The 13,804-nt window shown below is 38.0% G+C and overlaps 1 protein-coding gene across 3 annotated transcripts in view; it reads left to right on the top strand.

Moving 5' to 3' along the window:
* The window catches only part of LOC145985749 (uncharacterized), a 28,619-nt gene extending 24,756 nt beyond the window's left edge, over positions 1–3,863 (top strand). For all 3 annotated transcript variants that reach the window (XR_014441443.1, XM_083119816.1, XM_083119817.1), the window contains one exon: positions 3,208–3,863. Coding sequence is in view for 2 of the 3 variants with exons in the window: in XM_083119816.1 (XP_082975942.1) it covers positions 3,208–3,733 (526 nt within the window). In the remaining variant the exon portion in view is untranslated. The remainder of the gene's footprint in view (positions 1–3,207) is intronic.
* Positions 3,864–13,804: the final 9,941 nt, after the last annotated feature.

Below are 13,804 nucleotides of genomic sequence, written 5' to 3'. Positions count from 1 at the left end.
AAAATTCTCAGGCCTCGCCAATGGCGTAGTGGTAATGTCACCGCCTTTAATGAAGGGGTCCCATGTTCGATATCCAGTGGAGGCAAAGGTGGTTCGGATTGCACTTTAAACTGTAGACCCAGTCCTGATTAAAGTGGACTTTAAACTAGGGATGGCCAGTTCCGGATCCTAAGAATCCGGATCCTAAAATTTTTCGGATCCGTATCCGTTTTGCCATCCCACATGTGCTTCTTTGGAAAGTAAGAATGTGTCTAATATACATATATATATAATATACATACATACATACACATATACAGAGTGACCGGTAATTAGATGTATTCCCTGAAACGGGTTAAAGTAGAGACAATTTGCAATAAATTTGACCATATGATACCCCATCCGAAAATTAGTAGTTTTCAAGATAATCGAATTTCTATTCTTTTTTTAAAAAAATGACAATTTTCCACATAAAAAGATGAATTGAGAAAAAATTGATTATTGTATGGAACTTATTTCAGCGTTTTCTGATAGCCAACAAATAAGTGGTTCATTGGAAAAAAAAGTTAACAATCACATGTAAGTAACGGGTGGGTCTAAACTTACAAGTGATGATAAAAAAATGCACTCTAATTACCAGTCACCCTGTATATATAGTGTGTGTGTGCGCGATTTGTAATTAATTAATACACTTGCAAGGGAGGTCTAAGTCTCCCCCTCCGATTTCCATGAAACTTGGCAGGTGTATAGAGCCCCCCCCCCCTCAAATGTCAAGATGAGGAGAAATTGAAGTGGGGATCTGACTCCGAAACCACGTAAATGTGGCATAGGACGAAACAGGGGTCATAGGGCCTCCTTATACACCTGCCAAATTTTATGGAAATCGGAGGGGGACACAGGGGTCAGATGATCCCCATGTCAAGTTGTCCTCATCTTGACATTTGAGACAGGTTTTGCCCCTTAAAACAGTTTTTTAGCCGAAACAAAAGAAACACGTATTTCTTCCTTTGGGCCCCTCTATACACCTGCGAAGTTTCATGGAAATCGGAGGGGGACACAGGGGTCAGATTCCCACTTCAATTTGTCCTCATCTTGATATTTGAGTGGATTTTGCCCCGTAAAACCTTTTTTTTATCTGAAACAAAAAAACACATATTTCTTCCTTTGGGGGCCCACTATACACCTGCCAAGTTTCATGGAAATCAGAGGGGGACACATGGGTCAAATGCCCACTTAAATTTGTCCTCATATTGATATTTGAGGGGGGTTGCCCCCTAAAACAGTTGTTTAGCCGAAACAAAAAAACACGTATTTCTTCCTTTGGGCCCGTTTATACACACACCTGCCAAGTATCATGGAAATCGGAGGGGGACAGGGGTCAGATCCTCACTTCAATTTGTCCTCATCTTGACATTTGAGGGGGTTTTGCCCCCTAAAACCGTTTTTTAGCTGAAACAAAAAACACGTATTTCTTCCATTGGGCCCCACTATACACCTGCCAAGTATCATGGAAATCGGAGGGGGACACTTAGATAACCTCCCTTGTTAGTCTTACAATTTGTAATTATATAACACTGCATATATTATAATGTTTTATTTTAATTTGTAAAACTGTAACTGTAGAACAATTGTATAATTTTTGTATAACATTTCTATCTCTTTATATGTGTTAAAGGTTTCATCCTGGAATGGAATGTCGCACATTTATGTGCGTTTTCATTTCCAATACATTCGAATGAATACATATTCGTTTCAATGGCATTTACAAAATCACCTTTGACATTTTATGTTAAACAAGTAAGATTATATTTGTGCACGAGTGTGTTAGCCGATGCGTAGCAAAGTATTTTAGGAACAACACTTGAAAAAAATTCTTGTAGGACTAACTAATGAAAAATTTCTTTGTAATCGAAGATCATAATACCTTTTAAGGTGTGGTAATATTATAATAGGATTGATATACGAAACTCTCGGATCCGGATTCAGAACCGGAACTTTCGGATCCGGATCCAGATTCGAAACTTTCAGACCCGGATCTGGATCCAAATCCGTAACTTTTGGATCTGTATCCGAACGGACCCGGATTTTTCGGATCCGGATCCGTTTGGCCATCCCTACTTTAAACCCAAACTCATGTAACAAAAATTCTGTGGGGAGAGTGAAATAGTGGAAATAGAACATGAAGTCAATGGAGAGTAACATATGAACCACTAACTAATACAGTTCTTAGCATGTGTGTGCATTATCACAGTTACCGCTGTACTAGAGGTTTCAAAATAAATAAATTACCTTTTTGTGATGATCCAGTCTTCCGTGATATAGAACTCCAAGCGAAATTGTGTTTTGTAACATATTGAAATGCTGAGGAAGAAAACAGTTGTCACTGAAAACCTACTTAATTCATTTTTAAAATTCTACTATAATATCTCTAATACAGTATGAACTTATTTTTATTCTTTCATTGTAAAGTGGCTTAGAGACTTACTGGACAAGAATACAAGCAGTTACGAGTATGTTATAGACTAGGGGTTTTCCTAATATACAAGGAGCCGATCTATGTGAATATTGTACAGAGAGTTTATAGCAATGCTACCATTTAAAAGTACTCTTAAGAATGTGGTGCTTAATGTAACTGTGCAAAGGCCATGAACAGCAAGATAAGAGGTTGAAGAAGAATTGACCGTTATGAAAAATGCGGCCCTCGTGGCATAGTGGTTAGCACATCGCACTACGATGCCAGGGGTCCCGGGTTTGAATCCTGGCCTGGGCATGGATGTTTGTGTGTGTCCCATTCACCAATTTAATCATATCACTCATCCCCACCTTTGCAAATTAGCCAAAAGTGGCACAAAAAGCAAAGTAAAATAAAGCAACTCGATAAAACAATGTTATGAAAAATGCCAAAACATTGCTCTGACTGAAAAATCTTTATTTTTTTCCCTCCATAATGAAATACATGGATGGGACTCAGAGCACATTTGTTAATGATATTTCAAGTTTGCTCTCTCTAACCTAATAATTAACATCTGCTCACAGCTGCAGTATGAAGGGAAAAAATCATAACCTAGATCTTGCTATCTCCTATTTTGTAGTACCTATGAGTATTTTGACAATTGAAATAAGCATAACTATCTCTCATCTCCTTATATGTAAAAAAGTTGATTGTAAAATTAATGCTTTTCAGTATTTGCCCATGTTTCTCAGAGCTAACATTTTTTTTTTCTTCAGGCTATACACTACTGTGAATTCTAATTTGAAGAATTTCGGACCTCATAAGGTGATTCTGAGTGATCCACTGCAGTGTACTGACAACAACAACATGTCATCGTGTACGTCAATGATAGCGTTGCTTTGCGGTGGGAAACAAAACAGACGAACTGGGTATCAGTGTGTTGTTTGTGATGAACATTTTCAAGAGAGAGACAAATTTCGCCTTCACATTAGGCATCATATCAATTCTGAAAGCACCGGCGCCAAGTACCAAATGAACTTTCCGGGAGCCCAACAGCAAACTTTGTTATACAAGTGTAACTCTAGAATTCCCTTGTCAGCTGTATCACGCGTAACGGAAAACCTAATAATCACTTCCGATACAGGCTATGACAGTCACGCGTTGCCTGAGGTAACTGCAGAGTATAGAAGTGAAGACGAAATGCAGTGTATTGAATGTTATTTGTGTGAACAGTGTGGTATGTCCTTTGAGTCTGATCCATTACTGAAAGAACACGTAAAAACCAAGCATGGGTGGGTTTAAAGGTTTCTTTTCATGCTATATTTGAATGCATGTATGTATATATGTGTGTCTGTGTGTAGAAGACATATTTCTACAGGACTTGTAAATACTGTAAATGCTTGTAATTAAATCCCTTTTTGATGATTTGTAATATGTGAAAGTTTTCAATGTAATTGTTTTCATATAAAATCAAAGGAGTGACCCCTTCTCAACACACCCAAATGTCAACCTTACTGGACTACATTATTCAGGGGCGTCTGAATCCATGGCCAGTATATTCTTCTATGGAGCTTGTGTTGTTGTGCTGTCAATATATATTTGTGATTGTCTCTCATCTATCTTATCACCATTTTTCCTCGTCTTCAGAAATAGCCAAAAATGGCAAAAAGTGCCAAGTAAAATAAAACAATTCGTCATTCATAATTGACCATGCAAGAGAAAAATGGAGTGATTATATTATTATTATTGTATCCTATCTATTGCGTCTGTCATTTCAGGAAATTAGGTTCTCAATTACAACTTACACGAATTGCACTGACTGAAATGTATATTTTTTTTCAAAATTTCGTACCACCCACCGACAAGAGACAAATTTAGTTCTTTCCTCTTTACCTATTGTTTACAAGGTGTATTATGTCGCAGCAGGAACTGAGTTCCACCAACAAACTAAGTTCCAGAGCATTCCGGCTCACTTTAAACCCTGAATGCTGCAATTAAGTATTTTGGTTATTTAATTTAGTACTTGGCAACTTTTCCTGGGGAGCTTGATCCCCCCAGACCCTCCCTCTAAATACGACGTTGCATACAAAAACTCCAACAACAATTGCATACACATATGTCTGTATACTAATTGAAAACATTTGTGCCTCCAATGCACTTCCATATAAAAAGAGTGGCGAAGGAAGGCAAGTGATTCCACGATGACGTCACAGAATTCTCGACCCCGGGGGTTGTTAGAAAGCCCAGTTATGGCAGGACCTTCTCAGGCAGGGAGGAAGACTGATTCAACGGACCTTGCTTACACCTCCTTCACAACATGGTGGCATAATTCCCATCATGCCCATCGCAAGTTCATGATGTGTTGCCAGGTTGTGAATTATGGACCACACTACATCAGAATGAGTTACTTCACAGAATGCACACGTGGGGCAGTATAAAATCGGTCTCATTACTTAATTGTCGGACTGTGTATTTGCTATGTTGGTATTAACATTGACTTCTTAAAGATACAAAACTGCTGCAATTTGCTGCTATCAGCTTTCCCAGATTGGAGTATAGAATTGAAATATACAGTAATACTAAACATTTTCAATTTATGAATTATGGCATTGATCTGAGGTGGGAACACTGGTGGTATCCAACAAAGAAACTATTTTACCATACAACAGATGTAAAGCTTGCTTGTTATATCACCCTCAAATACAGTTCTCAAAATTTCTTCTAGTAGAGGTTCAGTGTGAATTGATTACCTTGATGACATGACCAACATTAAGGCTATTTTCAATTTCTATGTGCATTTGATTGCATTTTCATTATTTTATGCCACCATTCTACATTTATGGCAAGGTTACGAGATAACAACTGATGATTTGATGAGAGTTGAGAACAAGCACACCCATATATCTACAATCTGGTCTACCTCTGGGGTTAATTGTGAATGGAGCGATCAAATACTCCAACCAAATGACTTGTCCCCAACTACATGTTTAGTGTAATATGGTGTAACGACAGCAACAGTTGTAAGTTCATAAACATAAGAAAAATGTAGTGACATTAAGTTTCATAAGGACTTGCATTGTAACTTTTGTCACAGCATTTTTTTTAAAAATGCAACTTCCAACAAAAGTTTCCAATTTTCTATCCTGAACAACATTGATCAGGATGGCTATTCACCGGAAATTCCTGAAATTATTCTTGGCTCCAGGAATTATGTATGAATTCTACATGAATTTTTCTCTGTAGTCATGAAAAACTTTGTTAATCCAAATCCCATTGAATTTATATGTGTATTGATGCCCTGAGGCAAGTATTTCACAGTTTAGCTTTGATTTTTATTGAGGAAGGAAAAGAAATGTGCGTGGAAAATAAAACAGAATTCTCTCAATCCGTTAGTGTTCTTTCCAGAAAAATGTATCCGACAGACAGAAGATTATTGCAAGATATCTTGAAGTTGATTAGGCAAATTTGAGTTTGAAATCCTTGTACAATAAACAATGTTTCGTAGATTAATATATCCCATAACATTTGTCACTTGTGTTTGTAGATGTATTTCGAGTCTTGAGTATGAGAAATGGCAAATGTAAACTCCGCACCTTAAATTAAATATTATGTATATATACCGTTTAATTGAATTGAATTAGAATTTTTGGATACATTGGAATCACACAGACCCTTCATATTGTTAATAGATTTGTGTGTGTGTGTGTGGGTGGTGAGAAGCGGTAATATGTAAGGTTGAAATAGAGAAAACATTTGCTTGTATCCTTGAATTTGTGGAAAATTCACCTTGAAAACTGGTAATTAGACTTGAATTTTATCATGGTCCTAGAGTGGACACCCTATTGATGTGAGGTTTACCATCCTTAACCTTTTCATTACAGAGCCCATTTTGCAGGTAAGCCCCTGGTGAGCAGTCCGATTTTTATCAAAATGCAGAGTGTAATGTAGATGACTGTAGATCGGAGACTAATTGCCCTACACAGACGAATCAAGTACCGATATACGGGGAATGAAGCATAGATTCGGACTATTTATAATTTATGCACATTGAGTGTATCTATGGATGGAGGGGAGGAGCTGGAAAATTCCAATATTTCTGAAGAAAATTGTCCACCCCCCCTTTCTCTGAACAACAAAGTACAGGACATTGTCAAAATACACATGGAAATGATTGCAGGCACGTTTGGAACAAGCAAATAATTGCACTATTATCATATGATGCATATAGAACACAACTTGTATCCCCCAAACGACATGTCTGTACACCATTGTTTCAAGCCTCAAATTTCAGAGAAATGCCGAGTTACCTTGATCCATTCTGTTTCTGTCTTGGACTTCTACATTGGTAGACATGGGGTGCTTTATTGGTTAATGATACATCAGTGAAGATGTTGGAATCTCACGCCAACGACCTGATTGCTTGACTACTGTGATGCATTCGTGTCATGCCAAGTGCTCAAAAACTGAGAATGAAATAAAAATGTTCAAAATACTAATGTCACAGTGTATTTAGAAAAAGAAAGATACAGTGACACATCCAGAGAAAACACCACTGACTGCCCTGCCATCTTTAACATCGCATCTGCAAAAATCGATTGTGGTTATGAAACGTGACTTCCAAAACAGTACGATGTGGTAGAAGAATACAAGGAAAACAACTTGTAGACATGGACTATTGAGAGAGAGTTAATGATCCCCAAACCCCGTTCTTTGGTATAGTAAACATTTTACATTAATACTGGTACCTAATAAACAAGATCAACATCCACCGAGTTTACAATGTTTTCTTTTATACGTGGTGTGATTGGAAAGTTTTAAGACAGGTGGCCCCATTGCTCAATAAGGGGGGCTAGATTTGCCCACGTGTGTGGAAGGGGAAGCTTGTTTTGTCCTTGAAACATCCTGAAAAGATCACCGCAATATCTTTGTTCAGTAGAGAGTGGAATCCTGCTGAGTGAAGACGTGTTGTCGGTGGATTATTGATGTTGCAAAATGGATGAAAAAACTGAACAACGCATTTGTGTCAAATTTTGTTTTAAAACTGGGAAATCAGCTTCGATACCTATGAACTGTTAAAAAAAGCTTTCGGGGATAAATGTCTGAGCCAGTCAAATGTTTTAGTGTGGTTCAACAGATTCAAAGATGGCCGTGAATCAGTCGAAGATGACCCCCGGTCCGGCCGGCCTTCCACTTGAAAAACATTGTGAAAGTTTGCGATTTAGTGCACTCTGTCTTACAATTAGGGAGATGACTGATGAACTAAATTTAAGTTTCTATGCGATTCAGTCAATTTAACTGAAGATTTGAACATTGGTCGAGATTGTTGTCAGGCCAGCAGAAACAACACCGACTTGAAGTGTCCCAAGAACTGATTAATCAGGCCTAAACTGACCCAGATTTGTTAAATAGGGTAATTTCAGACGACGAAACATGGGTTTATGGGTATGACCCAGAAATAAAGGCACAATCATCGCAGTGGAAGGGTCAAATTTGCCACGACCGAAAAAAGCTTGATAAAGTCTGTCGAATGTGAAGACAATGTTTTATTTTATTATTCTACGAGTATCGTGCATCACAAATTTGCCCCTCAAGAGGCAGACAGTCAACCAGAAATACTATAAAAGTGTCCTTCAGCGTTTGCGCGAAAATGTGCGGAAAGAAAGGCCTGCAATCTGGCACGACAAGAATTGGGTCCTCCACCATGACAACGCACCGGTTCATCGTGCGTTCTCGATCACTGAATTTTTGGCCAAATTACAAATTCCTGTGCTTCCACAACCACTCTATTTTCATGATATATCACCTGCCAACTTCTACCTCTTTCCTAAATTGAAATTTTTGCTGAAAGGGAACTGAATTGACTCAATTGAAGACATCCAGAAAAATACGGAAGGGGTTCGTAACGCCCTTACAAAAGAAAATTTCCAGGACTGCTTCCAAAAGTGGAAACACCGTTTGAGTCAGTGTGTTCAGCCAGAAGGGGACTAGTTTGAAGGAGATCCATCACAATAGCCTGTAAGATTTCATTTTGAAATTACACGCCCAGTATTAAAACTTTCCAATCACACCACATATACCTAATATCTACATAAAAAGAATTGAAGGAGGAATAAATTACACCACAATTTCCACTATGTAAGTAAATGTGTAATGCCATCTGGTGTTTGAGTTACAAGTAACAGTTACTTTTTAAAATGAACAACTATAACTGTTCCTTTATTTGAGTAACATAATGAATTAGTTAGTTTTACAATAACTTTCCTGTATGTTTCAACAGTAAAGAATATCCAAACAAAATTTGTATCTTCATGTTGCAATCAAACGTTTTGTGTGAATTTTTTATGTAGTATAAGTACTTATTGTAAAATTCCTTAACACTAAATTTCCAAATTCACAACTGTTTGTTTAATTTAGTGAAAATTAGTGTAAATTTTATGTAGTCATTGGCAAAATTAAAGAACAAACCTTGTGCAGTTCCTATACATGCAACATATTACACAAGTAGTAACCTGCTGGCCTCAATGGCAGAGTGGACAACACTGCAAAGCCAGAGATCCAATGTTCATACACTGCATTATTGTGTTTGTTCCATCAGGTCAACACTTTTATCATCATCGTCGCAAAGAACCCAAGAGGTAGAAAAATGACTAAAAATAACAGAAAAGATAGGAAGTGTTGTAACTTACGTAGAATATAGCTTCTAATTACTTTTTATGGTAACTAACTGAGCTATCTGTTTGTTTATTCAAGTGAATTTCCAAAGCATACGATTTTTCCAAAATTAAAACAAGGTTGAAAATTTTTTGCTGAATAATTTGTATTATTCAGGGCCAAACTGGGACACAGACAAAAATTCCAGTTTGTCCTCTTAGTGCCTTTTTTGTTCCTACCTTCACAATTGGTCTCGTGAACAAACCTCTTTCTTTTCTGTCCCATGCAGGGCCGTAGCTATGGGGGAAAGGAGGGGGGTGAAGGGAGGCTGCCCAAAGTTCGGAGACAAAGGAAGAGAGAGAAAAATGTAAAAGAGTAAACGTCGAAGAGGCTCGTGAAAAATTGATACCTTTTACATTAATATTGTTGTTGGATTGGAAAGAAATGTCTTCGTAAAAAATTAGTCAAACTATTTCTCAAAGTTGTGCCAAATTTGTAAAGCATGAATCACACGAAACTGGATTTCCAGTAGGAATGCTATAGTTGGTGCTGGACTGGCTACCCATTTGCTAGTTTTCGCCTCGCACGATACTTGGTACCCTACTTGTCGGTAGACTTTTGTTCCCATAAGACATTGCACAGAGCAGACAGTCTGTACTGTAAAGATGGACGAGCAATTTGAAGGATGTTGTAGGAGAATTACTGCTTTGTGCTTTTATTAAGAATTAAAAAAGAAAAGTATGGACTAGAAATTGACTCAAAAAAATATATAGTAATCAATGCTTACTGAACAAGCTTTTTAACGAACTTGGGTATGCATATTCATATATGAGATTCGCAGGATTCATTCACAAGTTTTAAAAAAAATCTAAACATTTAATTTTTAATTTAATACACTTGTAATAATAAAGGATTTTCATTTTCAGCTAATCATATTTGTCACGTATACATCTAATCACTTTGCATAAATACCTAAATATTAATGAACTCTACACAAATGCACTGCACGTCATCTCATTGCTTTTTTTTTTTATCTAACAAAGCCAACACTCCGAAACCACAGACAAAAAGCTCCCCTTTGCAAACTCTCAGATGATCTTCACATGCCCAAAAGTTGCTCTGATTGGATGTTCCACAGAATCCAGTCGAGGAAAGCCAGTAGGTATTAGAACATGTCCTATTCCTCCAAACCAGTCAAGCAGGCAGCCATCACATCTGGGCAGGTAGCCAGTTCAGTGCCAACTAACTGAATATCCAGTTCCGTGTGATTCGGCCTTTAGTTGTTTCCTAAATTTTCTGTATTTATATAACAGTGAAGGTTGTAATATGAGTTGAAACATGCAAATTAAATGTCCTCTTTAAGTATATCATAGCAAATGTGTTTATAGTTCCTTTGTAAATTTTATTTGATGACATCTATATTTATTTAGTATGTACAAAAATCTCCACTTTATAATACTATCAGTTACGTAGATAAATCAATTTCAGAGAGAAGTAAGTACTTTAGTCCAGCATATTAACTTGTTGTCAAGTTTTTCATTCCCTGAAAGCCAGCCACCGTGGTGGAGTGGTTACCACAGTGCAGCATGATGCCAGGTGTGTCGGTCTCAAATCCTAGCCTGGGCATTTGAGAGTGTCCCTTCATCAATGTTATCATATCATAACTCATCCTCATCTTCATGATTAGCCAAAAGTGGCAGAAGCGCAGGTACGTCAGAACGGGAGGGGGGGGGTAAGTTGCCCCCTCAATCATCATTAAAGGGGGGCAAGATATTCTTTTTGCCCTCCTGTCCCATGCTAAAAATGAGACTACATTTTTCCCAACTTATGTTTAGTTTAAAACAAAAATTGAAAACATATTTTTGCACTAGTTCAATGAACGTGGACTCGAATTTTCACTACCAGCAAGAAGTACATGACAGAAAAATCTGTGTGCAAAAAAGAATTGCAGCCACGTCTCTGCAAATCAAGTGCAACATGGAATTATCCCCGTAGGATTTTGCTCCTTCGGTTTGCAGTTTTCCCTTGCATTTACCAGGTTTTGTACGTACAGGTGCTACTGGTGTGAAACAATAAACCGATAAACCTCAATGGGAAGGGAGGAGGGGGCAGAGAACAGCTTAATTTTAAATATTATTCTTTTACAGCTACAACTACATTGCAAGGAGGCAAGGACTCCGAACCAGGGAGGCAGGTGGAGTTAGAGCCTTCTACGTAAAAAGTTGAAGGTGAAAAAACAAATGAGATGAATGGGAGACAATGCGGTGGTCTAGTCAGTAGGGCATCTGACTGCCACGCGGAGACCCAGGTTCGATTCCCAGGGTGGGTGACCTAAGTTTGGAATTTTTTCGGCCTTGTCCCCGCATAAAGCAACTCAGGGACTCACCAAGCCTCAAATGAATGGGTATGCGGGGCAACCCTGGAGGTGTTAAGGCAGCTGGAGCATGGTGCTTATCACATCACCTCCAAAATGTCCAAGGTTAAGAATGTGTGGCCCCTAAACCCCCATCCATGCCCTTTTAATCAAAGGTCTACTGAACAAAGTAAAATTCAAATTTAAATGTGCCTTCATGGCACGGGTAAAAAGAAACACTGTACTGACAGGTGAACATAAGAATAAATGGCGTTTCCTCTCTCCAAGGTCTAAACCTAAGCCCTGAACATGACTGTTAAAACAAACAGTAAACTTTTAATATATCTAAATGGCCAAGGAAAAAAAATCCTCCCTTGGTAGTTCCACCTCTACCCACAAGTGCTTTCAGTATTGCCTGATGTGAAGAAACCACAGAGGAGAGGCAAGATTGTATTTTTGCCCCCCCTCCCCCTCCAGTCACACCCTAAAAAATGAGACTGTATGTGTGTCAACTTATCTTGGTTTTGCAGAATATCTCAAAAAAATATTTTTGCACTAGATTTGTGAACGTGTACTCAAGTTTCCATTAACAGCAAGAAGCATGAGACATCGCAGTCAGCAGGTCTCTGCAAATCAAGTATCCCCGAAGGAATTCGCTGCTTCTCCTTCCAGGTTTTGTAACTACAAGTGCGCTCTCGCATGTAACAATACACGGGGAGGGGCATCGAGGACAGCTGTTTAACTTTAAATCTTCACGTGCACTTTCCGAACACGAGCTATCTTTAAAGACTTTGCTGTTAAAAAGCTCATCGGCCATGAGAAAAGGTGCACCTTGTAAGTTCTTCGAAAATCAAGTCTAGGCTAACCTCGAAAAGATGACACAGTTATTGTTCAGATTAGAACAACTGCAGGAAGCGTGTTTCGGCATTTACTCTGAAAATTGTAGTGATGAGTTTGGATTTCCTTCCACACCAAGCTATATGACTGTGCATATATACGTGTAAATCATTTGCATAAAATACACCGACTGCAAGGTCTCGTCAGAAGATCACTGCACTGCATTTAATCACCTGATTTATAATCAAAATACTCGTAAGTTTTACTTATCTCCTTACATTTTCTTTACTAATTTATATTTTATGTGTGAAAGGACAGAAAAAGAAGAGACTAGGAAAAGACAAGTATCATCTCGATATACCATCAGTTCTCTGCCCTTTCGGGTTTTAACGCTGCAAACTTGGGGAGTGTATGAACCACCTTCTCTTGTGGGAAGGGAGGGACTTTTATTTCTTGGGCCATTTAGATTTATTAAAACTTTACTGTTTGTTTTAAACGTCATGTTCAGGGCTTATGGCTTAGTTTTATAGACCTCGGAGAGAGGAAACGCCATTTATTCTTATGTTTACTGGTGATTTATTTTTACGTTCAGAGGAGTAGTTGTTTAGTCTTAGGTGGCAAGGTCGAGGCATGATCGATATTTAGACATCTCTGGGGGGGGGGGGGACAATTGCCCCTCACATCTTCAGTCTCAGGTTCTTCTCTCGAAATTGAAACATCTGAGAAAGGGCATTGATCTAAAAAGACATGTCAAATTCAGACTGATTTAATTCAAGTACAATACCAGGTACCTAGCTGTTATAATTACAGATCAAAATATATAATTTTAAAGCAGTTGGTGTAGCGTGGCAACTTCCCCCATATTTGACATCTCGGCCTGCTCCAACTATGCACTATATTTGAAAGTCTTTGTTGCAAAACTTCAGCCTAGCAATTCTCTAAAAATCATTGAGAGTTTCACTTCTTAATCTCAATCTCCGAATAGCAGTCTGAGACTTGAAAATATAAGTAAAAGGTCATAGAATCATTTTCTATGCCATCTTAAGCCATTTTAGAAGCAGAAATGTTTTAGATGTTAAAATATGAAAAATATAACGCCTCCAAAGTAAAAGATACCACATTGTCTCAATCTCATCGACTGCCTTCGCGATTAACCAAAAATGGCAGAAAAGTGAAGTAAAATAAGCTAAATCTATTAAATTATTTCTTTTTAACTCTCATTCCTGTAATTCGTCTTTAGTATGTGACGTTTTCGTTAAAAGTATACTACGATGTATAAAATGATGAAATGGTAAATGAGAACACGGGCATCTTTCCTTGCAACACATCAAGTAGAAAGTTACAGAAACATGGATTTTCTCAATACGTTTGCACTTTGCCCCCTTTTAAAAGTAGCGCATTTTCAGTTATGTTACTAATGATTAACCTTTTGGAGCTCAAGGCCATTATCCACCTTGATGCCCGAGCAGATTTTGAGCAAAATGCAGAGTTTCAATTAAATGAGTGTACATCAGAGGCTACTTGCCCTAGAG

This window comes from Lepisma saccharinum, chromosome 3 (genome assembly GCF_977018435.1).
Source record: "Lepisma saccharinum chromosome 3, izLepSacc3.1, whole genome shotgun sequence".
In the NCBI taxonomy this organism is placed as follows: domain Eukaryota; kingdom Metazoa; phylum Arthropoda; class Insecta; order Zygentoma; family Lepismatidae; genus Lepisma; species Lepisma saccharinum.
The sequence above is the reverse complement of the archived record's forward strand: the minus strand, read 5'-3'. Positions and strand labels throughout refer to the sequence as shown.